We start from the raw sequence: 18,898 nt of genomic DNA, 5'->3' as shown, positions 1-18,898 counted from the left end.
TCACGTTAAGAGGCATTAGAAAGTTGTGATAAAGTGCCGCATAAACAGAAACTTTCTTAATTCATTCACAGTGAGCCCTTTCAGTCAGTTCTGGACACAGTCCTCTTCCTTTAGAAAGATTGTCATTGAGGGAGGTGATTGCTAAAGGATTTACAAAAATACATTACTTACTCATACAATCTCCCCCCGACCAGCCAGCATGGCACTCAGAGCAGTAAAATCCTTTGATGTAGAAATCATCCAAGGTTCCCCATGAACCATTGTTACATCCCTTACAGTTGTCAAAGATGACGCACCCTGTAACAAAATACAAAATACTCAGAATCTGCAAGTTCTCATCTGCTTTCACCTCATCTGAAGAACTTTGTATTCAGATTCAAAGTAAAATCTTAGTAAGATGGTAGTTGGACTCCTGTGTTCTATTTTGGGCTCCACACTATAGAAAAGATGTTGAGGCAACAGTGGGAGTACAGTGCGGATGCCAACTGATGCAAGGAAATATAAACAAAAGGCTTGGAAATTCAGGACTTATTTATTAGAACAGAGGAGACTACAGGGTGATTTGATAGAGGTGTTTAAAATGATGGATGCACTAGACAGAGAATGATTGAGAGGTCTAGAAAAAACAATACAGATATGATTACATATTAGCGCTTTAGGTCAGAAAGCAGGAGTTCTTTTTCTACAGAGACAACATAGGTAGAAAGAGGGATGAAGTCCTGCAGGCAGGTTTTAGGGAACTAGAAAGGAGACTAGCAAGCAGGATCTCAAAACTCTGGATTAACCCTGGGGCCACATGCAGGTGAGTATAGAAATAGTACAATAGAACAGATGAATATGTGACTAGGGAGCTAATTTCAGTGGGGTGAGAACAGAATTGACCCAGATAAACTGGAATCAAAATTTGGCCAGCAAAACAATGGATTGCCTTTAATGAGGAGATGGCTTAAGTACAATCAAGGTATATTCCCATAAAGGGGAAAGGTAAGGGAACCAAAGCCATTGCATCTGGTATGACTAAGGAGATTGAGAGTCAGATTAAGCCAAAAAGGGGTGCATATGATAGATGTCAAGTGAGAATTGGGCTAAATGTAGAAACTTCAGAAAACTAGAGAAAAAGGAAATAAGAGCAGCAAAGAGAGTATGAGAAGAATCTGGCAGCTAAAAAAGGGAATTTGAAAGTCTTATTAAATAGCAAAATGGTAGCAAGAGAAGGGGTGGGGCTGATTAGGAACCAAAAAGAGGATCTATGCATGGATAGGGGGCATGGCTGAGGTACTAAATTAGTACTTTACATCTGTCTTTCCAAGGAGAAAGACACTTCAGAATTCATAGTGAAAAGAGAAGGTAGTTAAGACACTGACCAGAATTTTCCAGCCCCATTTGTGTCAGGTGCATGGTGGACGCGTGAGACAATATGGCGAGGCCAAAAATCAGTTCCACACCATAATGAAACCAGTTTGCAATCATCTGCTCCACTTGTCAATGGCAAGCCACATTTCTCTCATTTCAATACTTTACCATCACAGTATAAGCCCTGCACTCTCACGCTGGATCATCTGGGAATCACGCCGATGTGTTTCACAACTGTACATAGGTGACGTGCACCTGGCAACTGCACTGTGCTAAGGACCTCGAGGTTTGTTTGCCTACCTTGCTTTGGGCAGCACTCACAGTCATCAGCGCCAGGCTTCGCAGGCAGCACCACATCACTTTTAGGGGGGGGCTCATGGGCAGGTCTCTACCTACCAGCTTTAAGGCGGGGATGGCTTTTCAATTACTGCAAGCTAAGGCTTACTTCCGGAAGGGGGAGAAGTGGTCTCAGGCAATGCAAGAGGCTGCAGGAGGCTGCTGTATTGCGGGAGGGGGTTATACCAGGTTGTGTGTGGAGGCACATGTTGATCTGTGCAAGTGGCCTCAAGGTGGTGAGGGCTGAGGAGGCAGTCTCCAGAGGAGATAAGGTGAGATGGAGATGTGAGGGTGTGAGACAGAGAGAGTGGTGATGTCCTTTGAGCTGGCAGTGAGTGAGGTGCTAGTGAATCCATGATGGCCTTGAGAGTGTGAGAGTTTAGAATGATAATATGGTTGCATTACCCTGGCAGCACAAATGAGATCATTCATCCATTTTCTCCACTGGAAGGCCAACCTCTTGTGTGCAGCATCCAAGCCAGAGTGGTGAGGCTGATGGGCCTCTTGCGGCCAGAGCAGGAGTAGGGGATATTGCAGCGGGCCTCCACGGCATCCAAAAAGTGTCCAAGGGATGCATCACTGAATCGGATGGCTGCACTCTTTTTGGGTTTTGGAGCCATGTCTTCACTGGAGCAATCCTGGGCTGAAGCCATTGAGAAGTGTGTGCACGGCTGTGTTTAAATATGGCTCCCTGCGAGATTAAGCGGCAAGGTAACTGCATGGCAGGCAAATCAGGGGCCATCTGCTAGTGAGACGGTGTGCTTTCTGTGGCTGCATTATTAATGAGGTGGGAATGGGACAATATGGTGTGAAAACCCACCATTGCAACCTGCGGGTAAAATGACTTTTTTCCTATCTGCAACTGCACCTTATGCAAATCTGGGACAAGTCTGCCCAATATGCCGGCTAAAAATTGATAAAAGGAGCTTTAGAAACGATGGTCATATTTAAATTTGATAAGTCAGCAGGACCAGATGAGATACAGCTGAGAACACTGAGGGAAGTACAGGAGGAAATTGTGGAGAGGCTGGCTATAACCTCCCAATCCTCCATAGACAGAGAGAATTGCAAGTGTTACACACTTGTTTAAAAAGGGATTAAAATGGACCCAGAAACTACAAGCTGGCCAGTTTAACATCAATTGTAGGAAAGCTTTTAGAAACAATAATCTGAAAGAAAATTAAGTCACTTGGATAATTGAGGACTAATCAAAGAAAGCCAGAACAGATTTGTTCAAGACAAGTCATGTTTAACTAACTTGTGTGTTTTTGATTACGTTCATCACGCATTTCTGTTACCTAATGTTAAATAGCCAAGTGGTTATGGTACTGGGTTTGTAACCCCAAGATCAAGAGTTCAAATCCCACAATGGCAAACTATGAAACAATGTAACTTCATCTGAAACAGATGGAAATGGGTTTGTACTCGAAAGAGTTACATGACTTCCAAATGGCATTTGATGAAGTTCCTTGCTAGCAAAGTTAAAGCCCATGGAATAAAAGGGACATAGGGTGGATGGATATGAAGATGGTTCAGTACAGGAAACAGTAGCGATAAAGTTTTTTTTTCCCCAAATTGGGAAAAAGAATACAGTGAGGTTCCACAGGAGTCAGTATTAGGGCTGCTACTTTTCTTGATCCACGTTAATGACCTAGAGTTGGATGTGTGAGGTACAATTGCAAAACTTGCAGATGACATGAAACTTGGAAGTATTGTGAACTGTGACTTCAACAGGACACAGAGGCTGGTAGAATGAGTGGCACACTGCCGATGAAATTTAATGCAGAGAAGAAGTGTGAAGTAATACATTTTAGCAGGAAGAGTGAAGAGAAGCAATAAAAAAAAAAGGATGCAATTCTAAAGGGGGTGCAGGAACAGAGAGATGAGAGGTCTATGTGCACAAATCATTGAACTTGACAAAGCAGTTTCAGAAGGCGGTTAAAGTGGCATACAGGATCCTGAGCTTTATAAATAGAGGCAAAGATTACAAAAATGAGAAAATTATGAACTTTTATAGAACACTGATTCAGCCTCAACTGGAGTACTGTGTTCAATTCTGGGCACCACACTTTTGGAAGGTGTGAAAGCTTTAGAAAATGAGAATGATTCCAGGGATGAGGGACTTCAGTTCATGGATAGATTGGAGAAGCCAAGGCTGTTCTCATTGGAGAAAGGAAGGTTGAGAGGCAATTTAACAGAAGTGTTCAAAATCATGAGGAGTCTGGACAGGGTACATAGGGAAAAACTGTTCCCATTTGCAGAAGTTTTAAGAAACAGAGAACACAGATATAAGATCATTGGTAAAAATGCCAATGGTATAATGAGGAAAAACATTTTCGCACAGCGAGTGGGTAGGACATAGTCTGCATTGCCTGAGAATGTGATGAAGGCAGATTCAACTGTTGCTTTCAAAAGAGAATTGGATAAGATCCTGAAGAGAAAATATGCAGGGCTATGGGGAAAGGGCATGGGAATAGGACCAGTTGAATTGTCTTGCAGAGAGACAGCACAGACAACAGACCAAATGGCCTCCTTCTGGATTGTACCAATTCTATGATCCTATGGTTGTATTTGAAATAAAGACCATGCAAACATTTAAGAATAGGTCAAATAATTGGTTGAAGCAAATGAGGATAAGGAAATATGGAACAGACATGGGATTAGAACTACTGCTCATGTGGAGAAAAGCATCAGCACAGAGTAGTTGGGCTGAATAGCTTGCTTCTGTGTTGTCATTTCTTTGTAGTTCTGTGACTTTGGCTGGTGCTTGCTCTCTCCATGACCTCACCCAACTAGCTATTCATGGTGTGCAGGCCTAGAGAGTAAGTGGGTTATTTGGCCATGAAGACCATCACAGACTAAGCATCTTCCCTGTGAACTTTAGCACTTTACGTCAGGGATAAATAGAGTGCAAAAGAAAAGGAACATGGCCAGTCTTTTTTCTCTCTCCAACCCTGGGTCAGAGGCCAATTGTATCAACCTAAATTGCAGAAATAAAAGGTTTTTTTTGAATATGTAGTTGTTGTACTGGGGGTGGACAGAGAATGGTAGTGTCGTTGGTTGGTGGATTGTATCATTGACATCTTTAATTCAACACTTGGAGACTACCCTATTTCAAACATCCTGCAGAGGAGGTGGCGAGCAAAGCATGGTACTTCCCCACAGGGAAGGTTTGTTCTCCCAGTGGTTTGCGCTTGGCTTGTCTGTCTACCCAGGTTCCAGATGTTTGCTGGAGAGGAAAGGGACATAATTATGCTGAAAAATGTCAATAAATACAAAGAGCTTCGAATGATAGCTGGACATTCACTGCCACTCCATCGGGGAACTGAGCCATACCTGGGTGTATCAGACAAGAGTCGCATTCATCTTCTTCATTCCGACAGCATGGGACAGAATATCCCACAACTTCCTCCCTTCCAGGGCAAATGCATTCAATTTGATCGGTTTCACAACAGTCCCGACACATGATATTCCACTCAGCCCCTGGACAGTCCTCATTGATTAGAGTGTATCCTGGGAAATGGAAAGAAAGTGCAGCAATTGTTAATATTTCTGTTAAATTTGGTGGCTATTTATGCTATAAATTAGGCAACACGCAAGTGAGAGACAGGCTGTTACAGATGTAAGGGTGCTGAATATAAGGTAGGAGAGAAATCATTACCAGTAGTGGGAAATCCACAACAAGGGAGTGCAAACTTAAAACTGAAGCTAGACCATTCAGGAGTGAAATTTGGAAGCACCTTTTTACACAAATGATGGAATTCTGGAACTATCTCCCCCAAAGGACTGTAGATGCTGGGCCAGTTCAAATTTTCAAGACTAAGATAGATTTTCATTGCACAAGGGTTATCAAGGGATATGGAGCAAAAATAGGTAAATGAAGTTGAGTTACCAGTTAGCCAGCATCTAATGGCAGAACCAGTATGAGGAGCTAAATTATCTTACTCCTGTTACTGGAGTGACAACAGCTGAAATCCAATGTGCTTTAGCTCAAGCAGTCAGTGCCACTGGCAATCCACATCATAAGAGATGGGATAACAAAGTGAATCTGAATTAGGTTTCAACTGATCATGTAAGGGTAAAATCTTTTAATGTGCATCCATGGCCAGTCAGGGTCCTTATGCACAAAGCCTTGTAGCCCACCCACTGGTTTGATAACCAGTGAAAGGAAAGAGACTTGAATTTATGCAGCGTCTTTCATGATCACGACCTCAAGACTTTTCAAAGTGCTTTAAAGTCAATGGAATACTTTGTCATGTAATTCAGGGTAAGCATACCTATTGAGAACTTGTTATTGAAATGATTAAAGAATCTGCTCCTCTACTTTCTACCTTCATAGCCCTGTACTGCTATGGTGAGCACTTAGCCAAATTGGTTTGGATCTATAGTCACATAAAAGGCCAGAGCAGGTAAGGAAGTAGGTTTTCTTCACTAAAGAGCCTAAGTGAATCAGGAAGGTTTTCACCACAATCTAAACAACATTGTGGTCACTTTTTCTGACACCAACTTTATGTTTCCAGACTTATAATACTGAATTTAAATTCACAAGCTTCAGTTGTTGGGTTTGAAGTAACTATATGATGTAGGAGTAGAAGTAGGCCATTTGGCTCATCAAGTTTGCTCTGCCATTCAATGAGATCATGGCTGATCTGATAATTCTCAACACCACTTTCCTGCCTTTTCCCCATAAACCTTGATTAAAACTTATTAAAAATCTGCATATTTCAGCCTTAAATATATTTAACGACCCAGCCTCGACAGCCCTCTACAGTAAAGAATTTCACAGATTCACTACCCTCAGAGGAGAAATTCCTCCTAATCTCTGTCTTAAATGGATGACTCCTTACTCGGATTATGTCCTCTGGTCCTAGACTCTCCCACAAGAAACAACCTCTCAGCAGCTACTCTGTCAAGCCCCCTAAGAATCTTATATGTTTCAATAAGGTCACCTCTCATTCTTCTAAACTCCAATGAGTACAGACCCAACCTACTCAACCTATCATAAGAAAATCCCTCCATACCTGGGATCAGCCTAATGAACCTTCTCTGGACTGCCTACAATGCCAGTATATCTTTCCTTAGATTAGGGGACCAAAGCTGTTCACAGTACTCTAAGTGTAGTCAAACTAGTACCTTGTGTAGTTTTAGCAAGATTTACCTATTTTATACTCCATTCCCTTTGAAATAAAGGCCAACATTCCATTTGCCTTCCCTATTACCTGCTGAATTTGTATGTTAGCTTTTTGGGATTCATGCACAAGGACTCCCAAATCCCTGTGTGCTGTACCTTTCTGCAGTCTTTCTCCATGTAAATAATATTCAGCTCCTCTATTCTTCCTGCCAAAATGCATAACCTCACATATTCCCACATTATATTCCCTGCCAGGTTTTTGCCCACTCACTGTCTATATCCCTCTGTAGACAGTGTGTCATCCTCACCACTTGCCTTCCCATCTATTTTTTGTGTTATCCGCAAAATTAGTGATAGATGAGGGAAGTGAATGTACTAAGTCATTAATACATATTGTAAATAATTGTGTCCCCAGTTCTGGTCCCTGCGGCACTCCACGAGTTACAGGTTGCCATCCTGAAAATGCCGCCCTTGTTCCAACTCTCTGTCTTCTATTAGTGAGCAAATCCTCTATCCATGCTAATATACTGCCCCCAACAACATGGGCTCTTATCTTAAGTAACCTTATGTGTGGTACCTTATCAAACACCTTTTGGAAATCCAAATATATTACATCTACTGGTTCCCCTTTATCTATTCTGCTTGTTATCTCCTCAAAGAATTCTAATAAATTTGTCAGGCATGATTTCCCCTTTATGAAGCCATGCTGACTCTGCTTACTTTGTCACGACTCTTTGGGGATAGTGCACTGTAGTATCAAGCCCCATTGCTCACCGAGCCAAGACAAATGTGAAAAGTTTGATTAGACCACCAAATTGCTGCAATTCTACCTGATTTTTAATTTAGGTTAAAGGAATACGAGCACCGGGTTCATAAACTTAACAAGTAAATAACTGCTTATTAAACAAATTGTCTGTAAACAGTGGCAAAAGAAAGAAATATGAACCGCTAACTTTTAACTTTATAACTTAAACTCTACCCTTTCTTAAACCCCTATACACAAACGCACACACACATACATAAGACTCACAAAACATGGATTTTAAGAGTGAGATAAAACAGTTCAATAGCACCAATCCGGAGTTCAGGATTAGATGTGTTGACTTTGATTACTTTCTTCCAAATTCCTTGCAGTTTGTTGCAACTGACACGAGGTGGTCTCCCAGCTCTTGCTGGGAGTTTGTGTCTGTGGTTCTCTGGTTGAAACTTGCTTTTAATGTCTCTACTGGTGATTTTTCCCCTTTTCCTCCTGACAGGGGTCTCTCAAAGAAAGTAAGATACAGCGATGTGAGAAACAACCAACTAGCTATGATGGCAGGATTACTGTGGCTTACAAAACACAGAAGAGAGAAGTTTCGGATCTTTCCTATTTTCGAGCTAGGAGCTTCACACAAAACATGGCCACTTGGTCAGGAGCCAAATAAAATGCCGTCACTAGGCAGTCCCCTACTTTCTAGCACCATTCTGTCCAATCTGGCACACACTGTTCCAGGATAGCAATACCATAGATTTTCTTCTTCCCGCTCCATTGAATATCTCTTTTAAACTGCGGCCATGTAGTTTTTAAAGCCACGGTCCAATCTTAAAGCCACAGTCCAAAAAATAAAAATGTTCTTTACAGATTATATTATGCATTTCTAAATGCTCTATTATATCCTTGATAATAGATTCTAAACTGTTCCCAATGATGGATATTAAGCTAACTGGCCTATAGTTACCTGCTTTTTGTCTCCCTACCTTTTTGAATAAGGGTGTTAGGTTGGCAATTTTCCAATCTTCTAGGACTTTTCCAGGATCTAAGGATTCTTGGAAGATTACTACCGGTGCATCCACCATCTCTGTAGCTACTTCCTTTAATATGCAACCCATCTGGTCCAGGGGACCTATCAGCCTTTAGCCCCATTAGTTTCCCTATTACTTTTTCTCTTGTGATAATTATTGTATATATTTCCTCCCCAGCTTTTACCCCTTGATTATTTAGTATTTTTGGGATGCAATTAGTGTCTTCTACCGTGAAGACTGCTGCAAAATATTTATTCAACTACTCTGCCATTTCCTGGTTCCCCATAATTTTTCCCCCAGCCTCATTCTCTAAAGGGGCCTATGTTCAGTTTGGCCTCTCGCTTCCTTTTTGTATATTTAAAGGAGCTCTTACTGTCCGTTTTTATATTACTTGCTAGTTTACCCGCAAAGTTTATTTTCTCCCTTTTTTTGGTCATCTTTTGTTGGTTTTTAAAACTTTCCCAATCCTCTGGCTTACCACTAACCTTTTCCACATAGTATCAAATTGAAAGAAAAAAAAAATGTACAATCTTTAACTTCCTGGGTTTACCATGCTTGGTTCATCCCCTTCCTACATTCCTTCTTTCTCACTGGGATATATCTTTGTTGCGAGTCATGAACTATTTTCTTAAACATCTGCCATTGTTCATCAACTGTCTTTTCTACTAAACTTCCATTCTCTGGATTGCTATATCAGCCCTTGGACTACAAATTCAGTGAAATACTACTAAATTACTGTATCTTTTGCTTCCCTGTGATAACAATCCAAGGGGGTAAATATTGTTAGAAACCTTGGACTGGGCACAACAGGCCCTCCAAGCTGCCATTGCATCCATTTAAGACTAAAGATAGCATCCGATGTTGGCTTGCTTATGAGCAAGCCTATCCTGCACCGCCCCCCCCCAACCCCCCCAGCCAACCAGATATCGCAACTGCTGCAACATAGCTGAAGTGCAGGTGATTCCTGCTCATTGCCAGTCAGCACATGCAAGGTTTGCTAGATGTGAAGATAATTTTGTTTGTAGCAGATCTTGAAGTTAGTTCAGAACCCAATCAACCTTGTTCTGAAGGATGTCCTTGACCTGAAACATTGGGCAGGATTTTGCCCTTAGCAGGGGTGGTCGGGAAGCCGACCACCGCAATTTCATGTTGGCGAGCCAATTAAAGTCTGCCCAGCATGGAACTCGAGCGGCAGCGCACAGTGCTGCCTGTGGGTTCAGGGGGAGGAGAGCGAGCGGGCCTAGTGTGATCTTCGCGCATGCATGCGAAAGAGCGCTTCAATCTTACTGAGACATGGAGCTGCGTCAGGGAGATGAAGGGCTGTTTAAGAAAAAGGAAATAAAATTGTCATAAAACTTTTCCCAGCTCATGTGAAAAGGGGACATGTTTTTAATTCAAAAATAAAATTTTTATTTGATGTTGATTTGCTATAGGAAACCTCATCCACCTGCCCGTGGATGAGGTTTCCTAAAAAATGTAAAGTCCGTTTGGCCTTTTCGTCTGCCATTAGGTTGGACGGGCAGCATAAATTTGAATTTAATTAGCTTAACGGCCTTATTAGGCCTTCTAATTGTCAGTGGGCGCGTAGCCAACTCTGGTGCAAGCCTGCCGAACGAAATATCACGAGCCTGTGTGATGACGTTGAGACGCTCGCCCGACATCATCACGCATCATTTTACGCTCAGGCATGTTGGGTGCGCGCCCACACACAGTAATATTCTGCCTATTAACTGTGTTTCTCTCTCCACAGATTTTGGCAGCTGAGAATTTCCAGCATTTGCAGTTTATATCAAAGAAAACGCAAGATAATTTAAGATGTCAAGGGGTTACTTATAAATGATTTCTAAAGTTATGGATCCTGGAAATCCTCTGTGGCAAACTCTTGAAAATCCCTCCATCTTCCACTTTGATATTTTTCCAGCAGATAGTTCCAACACAGATGAAAAATGTCAAATGAGTTTACCATAACTGTGGTTTAGGGAGAAGCAAATATCCAGCAATGAGCATCTGCAATACAAGTCAGTGTGAATTCACAATAAACTGACAGTAACCTGATGAATTACTCACTGTACACTCAGAATACATGTACACTTATTCAATACTCACTGTCACCCAGGCTTGTCCAACCTTTCCATGTGAGGGGCCACATTTCAACTTTTTTCTCACTTAAGGGGCCAATGAGCAAATTTTGAAAAAGGTTTGGTGCAACAATAAACATGAATTTCAATAAAAGTTCGAGGTATGAACAACTTACTGAGCAAAAATAAAGGAATGTCAAAGCAATAAATTGACAATTTAAAATAATGAGTAATTACTAAAGATGACCATTAGAGTGTGAGGGGGTTAAATTGTTTTTTTTCCAGCTCACACTCAGTCTCAGGGCACTTGTTCACTCACCCTCACCCACTGTGAGAGTTGATGTGAGAGGGGGGTGGTGGGGGGGGTGGGGTGTGAGTGTGAACCCTGACACTGGGAGTGAGCCAGACTCTCTTGCTCACACACACATCTCCCCCCGCCAGCACCCAGTCTCGCCTCACCTCCCCCTGCCAGCGCCCAGTCTCGCCTCACCTCCCCCCGCCAGCGCCCAGTCTCGCTGCTCTCTCCTTCCTGCCCGGCAGCTACTTTGACTCCCTCACTACTACCAACACACCATATTTTGAAGGTTGAAGAAAGCTGCTCCTCCAATCAGACAGCGGTTCTTTCCCACACTTGCTGCTTATTGGCTGATCCTAGCAACAGAAAATCCAGGAGAGAAACGGGCTGTGATTGGAGGAGCAGTTCTTTGCAGGTTCTTCAAATTCATGTACCAACATTTTGAACACGGGGTTCACTGACCGGATAGAGGGGCCTGGAGGGATAGTGGCCCGTGGTGCGCAGGCCATGTGTTGGATAAGCCTGCTGTAACCTCATCCAAAATTCACTGTAATTACAGCCAAAACATACTTTAACCCTCACCCAATGCTTATTGTAACCTCATGCAATACTTTAACTATACCCAATACTCAATATAACCTCAACCTATCCTCACTGTAACCACACCTAATAATTATGTAATCATACCCAAAACTCACTGCAATTTAAAGGGGCTGACTTGTGCGCAGCTTGCACGTGGACTTCCAGGTTGTTGCAGCTAAGCAGTTTAAAGGGTACATGGTTATAGGGATAGAGGAGGCTGCAGAGCTAGGAAGGGGCAAGGCCATGAAGAGGTTTTAAAATAATGAAAATTTTAAAATTGAGACATCTTTGGACTGGGACCCAATTCAGGCCTGAAAGGACAGGGATGATAGATCAGTGAAGGGCAGCAGAGTTTTGGATGAGCTCAAATTTATTCACACAGCATTTGCAAGCAACCCACAGCACCAAAGACGGGTGAAATTTTCAACTCAAGCACTAACTGTAGTGTTATTATAATGATATAATACATTGGGCTTATTTACTGTGCAAGACACAAGGCACCAATCGCTCATATGGGATTGGGTAAACACATTGTGGGTTCATTTAATAAGACTAGGCACATGAGAACAGTTATAAATAGGTGTAAAGCTTGCAGACATCAGAGCTGTGCATGCACTCACCTCAAAAGCAAAAGTGAAACTAAGACTAAATTACATGACACATTTCCCTTCCATTGATTGCGGACAGCTCTTAAAGGCATATTATAACACTAATCCCCAGATAGAAAGACAGGCATTATAGGGAGGAAACTTCACACAGGCATTAAATGGACAACAATTTTGCAATGTAGCACCATTGTACTGGCAAAAATGAACTAGGGTAGGACTTCCAAATGCCAATTTCATCTACTGTGTCCATTGGAAAAATGCAGAGTATCACCTGCTGCTCTGCTGGGATCATTACTGACTAGTCAGGCCAAATATGCTGAGGAAGTGAATGTGTTTAGTTTGGTTGCCAAAGCAGCAGGTAAAAAGTCTGCTCCAACACTGCTAGATCCCTCATTCTTTCCTGGTGGAGTTCACCTCAGGCTCATAATAGCACCTACAATTTCCCACAAGACCTATCAGGATATTGCTAGCAGGATTTCGTGGTAATTCAGCTAAATCCACAAATACACTCCCGAACTTCTGGTGAAACACAAGGAGAGGGAAATACGTAAAAGAACAGGGTCGAAATCTGGTGGATTTTGCTTTCACGCTGTACCCTTCCCCTGTTGCCAGTTTATATTAAATTGCATGGCTTAGGTCACCTTTTACAAACTCAGGACACCTGAAAGTGCTTCACAGCCAATGAATTTGTAACTTAGCAGCCAATTTGAGCACAGCAAGATCCCACAGGCAGAAATGAGATAATGAACCATTTTAAGTGACTCAAGGGATAAATGCTGGCCAAAATAACTCCTCAGCTCTCTTTTGAATAGTGCTGGGGGTTCTTTTACATGCACCTAAAAGTGCAGACAGAACCTCGGCTCAATGTCTCATCTGAACTATGACATCACTGACTATCTAACATTCCCTTAGTACTGTACTGAAGTGTTTGCCTAGATTATTAGATCTCTGGTGTAGGGCTTGAACTAATAACCTACTGATCCAGACACAAGCGAACTACTGTTTAGCCAAAACTGATACTCTGCCAGATTTTTGCAGAATCTTCCCAACTCTGTGACCTTAAAAATGGCAAGTTTGACCCGGATGTGGAAGACCCATCCCCATTTCCAACAGGTCCCAATCTTGCTAGCAGGGGAAATGACACATGGTGTGATTCACACACAAGGGAACCCAAACATAGGATGACCATTTGAACCCAGTGCTGAGTTCAAACAGATCCCATTTTCGCTGCTGCACTGGGCTTAAATTGCAGTGTGAGTCACAAATTTGCGAAGTAGATATAAGCGCTCTTGAAGGAAAGATAAGGTCTGTTTAACTGTTAAGTTTTACAAATCACCCCATTCTTTTAGACTGTAAAAAAGACATCAGTGTAAGTTAAAAAAATACTGCTTTGATTGACAGGCTAGGTGATGTAGCAGTTTCAATTGTTATTTGTTGGCATTTCCCTTGAGGCTCTTTATGAATGCTTGGCTAATTTTTAAAAGCTACAATTATCTCAATGGGGATTATGAGTTCACAGTTTGATTGACAGGTTAAAGAACCTTTTTAAAGAAGCTTTGAACAGGCTTTCATGAATGGTTTTTTAAAATTGTCTGTATAGTGAAACCTTTATTAGAATTTTAGAACTTAATTTTATCTCCACATGGCTCTGAGATCTGCTCATGGTGGACAGTGGGTGAGTTGGCATGAGCCGACATGGAGGATATAGAGATAATGAAGGGTGGTTGGGGGGGTGGTGAGAAGGTCTGAGGGGTGAGGGCTAGAGGGCGTAAAATCTTATAAAACAACTGGGACAAAGTCCCAGAGAACCAAGGCAGGCCCTTTAACCAGCCTGCCTTGGCACTCTGCTCTGCTTCTGGGGTCAGTGGGCCCAACACCATCCCACACTTGCCCCCCACCTCATCAACCCCCCCTCCCCACCAACCACTTCCCAGAACCAGAATCGTGACATTCAGGGGCCTTTTTTGCAAGGCATGTCTGGCAAGTGGGAACATTTCCTGACCCTAGCTACCTGCCTCAGTAGCAAAAATCTGGCCAGTTGTGAGAAATAGATGGAGATTATAAAAGATTTGAGATATACAATTTCAAGCTTTGCATTGCATCAAGTAAATTGTTATACATAGAAATGTACCACAAAATGGACAAAATAGAGTTATGTTCAAGATCATTAAAAAGAAATCAAAGGCAAAATATATTCCTTGGAAAGTGTATTTTTTTTTAAACTATAGATTTTCCTGATTCCACTGTTTATGAAATTAATCACACAGCACATCTACCTCAACAAGACTGGGTTCATGATTTGGAGTTTTGTAGCATACTCAGTCTCATGTAACCAAATCAAATCAGTCAGTGCAAATCAGAAACTACTCACTACAATACTGCCACTGCTCAACTTACCTCTGATGTTCTCTCTCACTTTTCATGAACTGCAAGACCTTTCTGGTTTTCAAAGCAAAGGCAAGCCTGTGGCAAGATATATGCATACATTGGGTGTAGCTAATCTTATGAGCAGCCATAGTGGTTATTATTTGCCTTCATATCCCTGCATTTTCTTCCAAAGGCCCTCAATTGAAATCTGCAATTGTGGTGCAGGAAATTTATCAAAAGATCACATAGCTGATTACAGAGGTGTAAATTTTTTAAGTAAACAGCTCAGTTAACCTTATCCCTCACTCAAATACTTATGTTGGAATTTAACTATGGGCAATGGCATAAAATGAGCAATATTGCATTGTTCACCCATTATATTGCTTGTTCTCTTTTTCACTGACTTTCTACATAGCCAAAGCAACTCCCTGGAAAATGTGCCTTGGTTCTGCTTGAGAACAGAGTACTGGAGTTATGTGGCATTCTGGAAGAATTATCTTGGCACCGAGCCAAAAAATGATACTTTGGGACAACCAAAGTTTGGTCTAGGAGATAGCTTTTAAGCAGTTTTTTTTAAAGGAAAGAGAGATGCAAAGGCAAAGAAATTGGCAAAGCGGAGGAACAAATTCTACAACTTAGAGTCTAGGTGACTGAAGACTATTTATAATGAGTTTCCTGATCAAGTAACTGCTGAAAGGGTCAGGATGATGAATGAGTAATTCCAATGGCAGGGTGAAGGAAGTGGAGGATACACAAAAGGGCCACAGTTGAAGAAACAAGTACCCTCTAGGGCTTCACTCGGATGGAGTGAAATATCCATTGCTGCCACATTTGATACTATTTTGTTTAGTAAACAAAAATAATACATAATCATTGTAGAAAATGCAGTAACTTTATTGATGACTTCAAGTAGTCCCAGTTTCCTAGCGACCTTTAATCCATCTCTGTGGCTGTACATGCACAGCAATCTCACATTTGCAAGATGTAGATAGTCGTTAATGCATGTTTGTTTCATAACATGAGTAATGACAGGGACAATTTTATGGAGATGACAGGGTCTTAACCACCGGCTAAGAGCTAGCGAGAGACCTGCGTTGCCTCCTCCTGGGATAGCTCGCTGTATTATAAGCCAATCAGGCAGTTGAGAGGTCACCAGGCCTTTCACAGATCAGGACCCTGGTGATGGGAAGTCCTGTCCGCTAAAGGCTGCCAGCCAGAGACTGGCACTCTTGCTTAACAGCGCCAGGAAAGCAGTGGCTGCTGCAGGAATATACCCACTGGAGGCCCAGGATCACGGAGCCATCCCAGTCAGAAATAAGTTGTGGTAGGAGGGGGTTTGTGGGGAGGGGGTGAGGGCAGGAGGTGGCTCTTAAGTGGGCTCCCCTCAGTTCCTGATGCCAGGTCCCTTGATCAGGGACTGACTGCCTTTGAACAAGGAACCTCCCTGGGATGCCACAGGCAACCTGCACAGGTTTGAATGTTGTGCTCCCTGCATAGCAACAGGCCCCTTCCGCCGCTGGGTTAATACAAATGACAGTGGGAAAAGGCCCTTAATTGGGAATTAATTTCCCATTTAAGGGCCTCGATTGGCAGCAGGATGTGAAAGCTGTCCACAGGCCTTTCCAGAAAGGACTTAATAGGGGTGAGGTTGGAAAGTGGCAGGGCACTACCATTCTGCCCATTAAATACCATCCCCATCTCAAAACTCACCACAGAGAAGAGCATAAAGTTCTGCCTGCATTTTTTTCAAATTTACTTTATGGAAACAAAGAACTTGTATCCATGTTGTACGTTTTACAACATCAGGATGTTCCAAAGTACTTCGCGGCCATTTAAATCCTTTCGAAATGTAGTTACACAATATGACACTGGGGAACCAAGCAGTCACTCGCCGCAAAACAAAACCCACAAGTGCAATAATGGTGAAGTTGATTATGGGGTAAATATTTGTTGGGACACCAGAAAGTTCCTCTGCTCTTTGAAAAAATGCCATAGGGTCTTTTGCATTCACCTGAACAGGATCATGAGCCATAGTTTAAGATGTGACCTGTGAAGGTGCAGCAACCTTCAGTAGCTCACTGAAGTGAAAGACTGTGGAATATAGAGTGATCTTCAAAGAGAACTTCAATAACAAGAGGGCTAAAATTGGAAATTTCATACAGTGGGAATTCGGTTCAGAGGGAGAAGGAGATGCTGCTTTTTGTTCTTTTTTTTTTACCTCCAGTAGCTGGTCAGTGTTTTTCTTTTCTCTCCATGCTTGGGAACTAACTTGCTATTGCTTTAATTAGTAACTTAAACTAGGTAAAGCAATTAATTAATAAAACTAAGATGATCAATTCAATTTAAAAAATTAAGTAACTAATGAACTTTTTTTCATCTTTTATGAGTTGTGGGGTCACTTTCAGGGCCAGCATTTGTTGTCTGTTCTTAAATTGTCCTTGAGAAGGTGTGCTGCTGTGTGCAGTGCGCTGCCGTCTTGAACCACTGCAGTCCATCCGGTACTGTAGAGGCTTGGTATAACTGATTGGCCTGCTGGGCCATTTTCAGAAGGCAGTTAAAAGTCAACTACGTTGCTGTGGGTCTGAAGTCACATGTAGGCCATACCAGCTAAGGACGGAAGATTTCCTTCCATAAAAGGATATTAGTGAACCAGAAGAGTTTATGACAAATCGATGATAGTTGCATGATCACCATTACTGAGATTTTACAATTCCACATTTATCAATTAATTGAATTTAAATTCCACCAGCTGCTGTGGTGGAATCTGAACCTATGACTCAGGACTATTAGCCTGGGCCTCTGGATTGTCCAGTGACATTACCATTATCCAACATCTCCCCTAATCAAATAAATATATAAATAAATAAGACATGGCAGGGCAGGCAGTGTGCCATAATTGCAGCATTTGGGGGGTTTGTGGAGAGCATTGCAAACCCGGACAACCATTTCTGCAGCCCAAGAAACTTGGATTCAGAGTTGTTGGGCTGTGGTCCAAGCTGTAGACATTATGCAACATCAGGGAGCAAGAGAGTTACTTGGACACTTTGCCTCTGGAGGCAGTCACACCCCTTAGGTTAAGCAGAACTTTAGAGCTGGCCAATGTTCAGGGACAAGACTTTGTAACTGCGAATCAGGGACATATGGGTATCCAGGATCTAGGATATTCTTCTCCTGCCAGCAGCAAGAATAATGGTGGGTGGAGAATAGAAAATTTGGAGTGATGGCATAATAAAGTTTCCTGCTGGCTCGCTGCTGCTCGGAGCTCCATTCACTGGCTCGCTGCTGCTCAGTTTCAGCCCTGGTGCACTGCTGCCCAGAGTTTCATTCACTGGCTTACTGCTGCTCAGAGCTTCATTCTCTGGCTCACTGTTGCTCAGAGCTCCATTCATTGGCTCACTACTACTCAGAGCTCCATTCACTGGCTCAGTTGTTTGCAGCCCCATGTGAAGCCATAGCTTACTGCTTCTAAGAACTCCAGCCCTGGCTCACTGCTGCTCAGAGTCCCGTGTGAAACTCTGGCTCACAGGTGCTTGGAACCCTGGGTGAAACTATGGCTCATTGCTGCTCAGATCCCCAGCCCTGCCTCACTGCTGCTTGGAGCTCCTAGCCCTGTCTCACTGCTGCTCAGGTTCCCAGCCCTGCATCAGTGCTGCTCAGGTTCTTAGCCCTGCCTTACTGCTGCTCGTATCTCCCAGGCCTGGTTCAATGCTTTGCTCTCAGCCCTGCATGGTTTACTGCTGTTCAGAGCTCCATGTGAAATCCTAACTCAAGGCTGCTCAGAACCCTGCTGCCCAGATTCAATGCTGGTCATCTTTGTACTAGTGAGGTAAAGGTACTTTCATGCATTCAATTGTTTGAACCTTACCTTTCGGCAGAGCTAAGACACTTGGCATTTGGAGGATAAGCAGAGTCAGTACCGTCCAGGCCAACATCCTGCTCAGACAGCAGCTCCTCTCACCATTCAGGTTGTCTGCTCTTAATGTTACAGTCAGTGTTTTTCCTTCACACGATTCCCCAAGACATACTAAGTTCATGTTACAGAACCCCAGATAGTTTCCTACCACAGGATTTTTAAAAAATCCTTCAAAAACACAGCAACTCTCACTTGAGAAATGTATGACATCATCCTCAGCAGGGGCTCCAACTTTTCCATTAAAGCTGGCTTGTCCTCAGCATGCACACTGAAAGCAGCAAGTGTACTGTTCAGGATTAGACGTGCCTTTAACAGTCACACAAATCTCTTGCTGCAGTACACCTCACACTGAATGTTTGAAGCCTTTATGATCGCACAACTGAAATTTTGTTGTCTCTTTAAGCTAGGCTGATTTATTTCTACATTCTGTATATTATTGCAATAATTTAAACT

At 42.5% G+C, this 18,898-nt stretch overlaps 1 protein-coding gene across 2 annotated transcripts in view; it reads right to left on the bottom strand.

Annotated features, from left to right (window-relative positions):
* Positions 1 to 18,678, bottom strand: part of LOC121282742 (inactive serine protease PAMR1-like) — a 125,091-nt gene extending 106,413 nt beyond the window's left edge. For both annotated transcript variants that reach the window (XM_041196479.1, XM_041196480.1), the window contains exons 1-3: positions 18,398 to 18,678; positions 5,026 to 5,202; positions 172 to 297 (exon numbers count right to left, since the gene is read on the bottom strand). In XM_041196479.1, the coding sequence (XP_041052413.1) occupies positions 172 to 297; positions 5,026 to 5,202; positions 18,398 to 18,566 (472 nt within the window). In that variant the 5' untranslated portion in view covers positions 18,567 to 18,678. The remainder of the gene's footprint in view (positions 1 to 171; positions 298 to 5,025; positions 5,203 to 18,397) is intronic.
* Positions 18,679 to 18,898: the final 220 nt, after the last annotated feature.

This window comes from Carcharodon carcharias, chromosome 10 (assembly GCF_017639515.1).
Source record: "Carcharodon carcharias isolate sCarCar2 chromosome 10, sCarCar2.pri, whole genome shotgun sequence".
NCBI classification, from domain to species: domain Eukaryota; kingdom Metazoa; phylum Chordata; class Chondrichthyes; order Lamniformes; family Lamnidae; genus Carcharodon; species Carcharodon carcharias.
The sequence above is the reverse complement of the archived record's forward strand: the minus strand, read 5'-3'. Positions and strand labels throughout refer to the sequence as shown.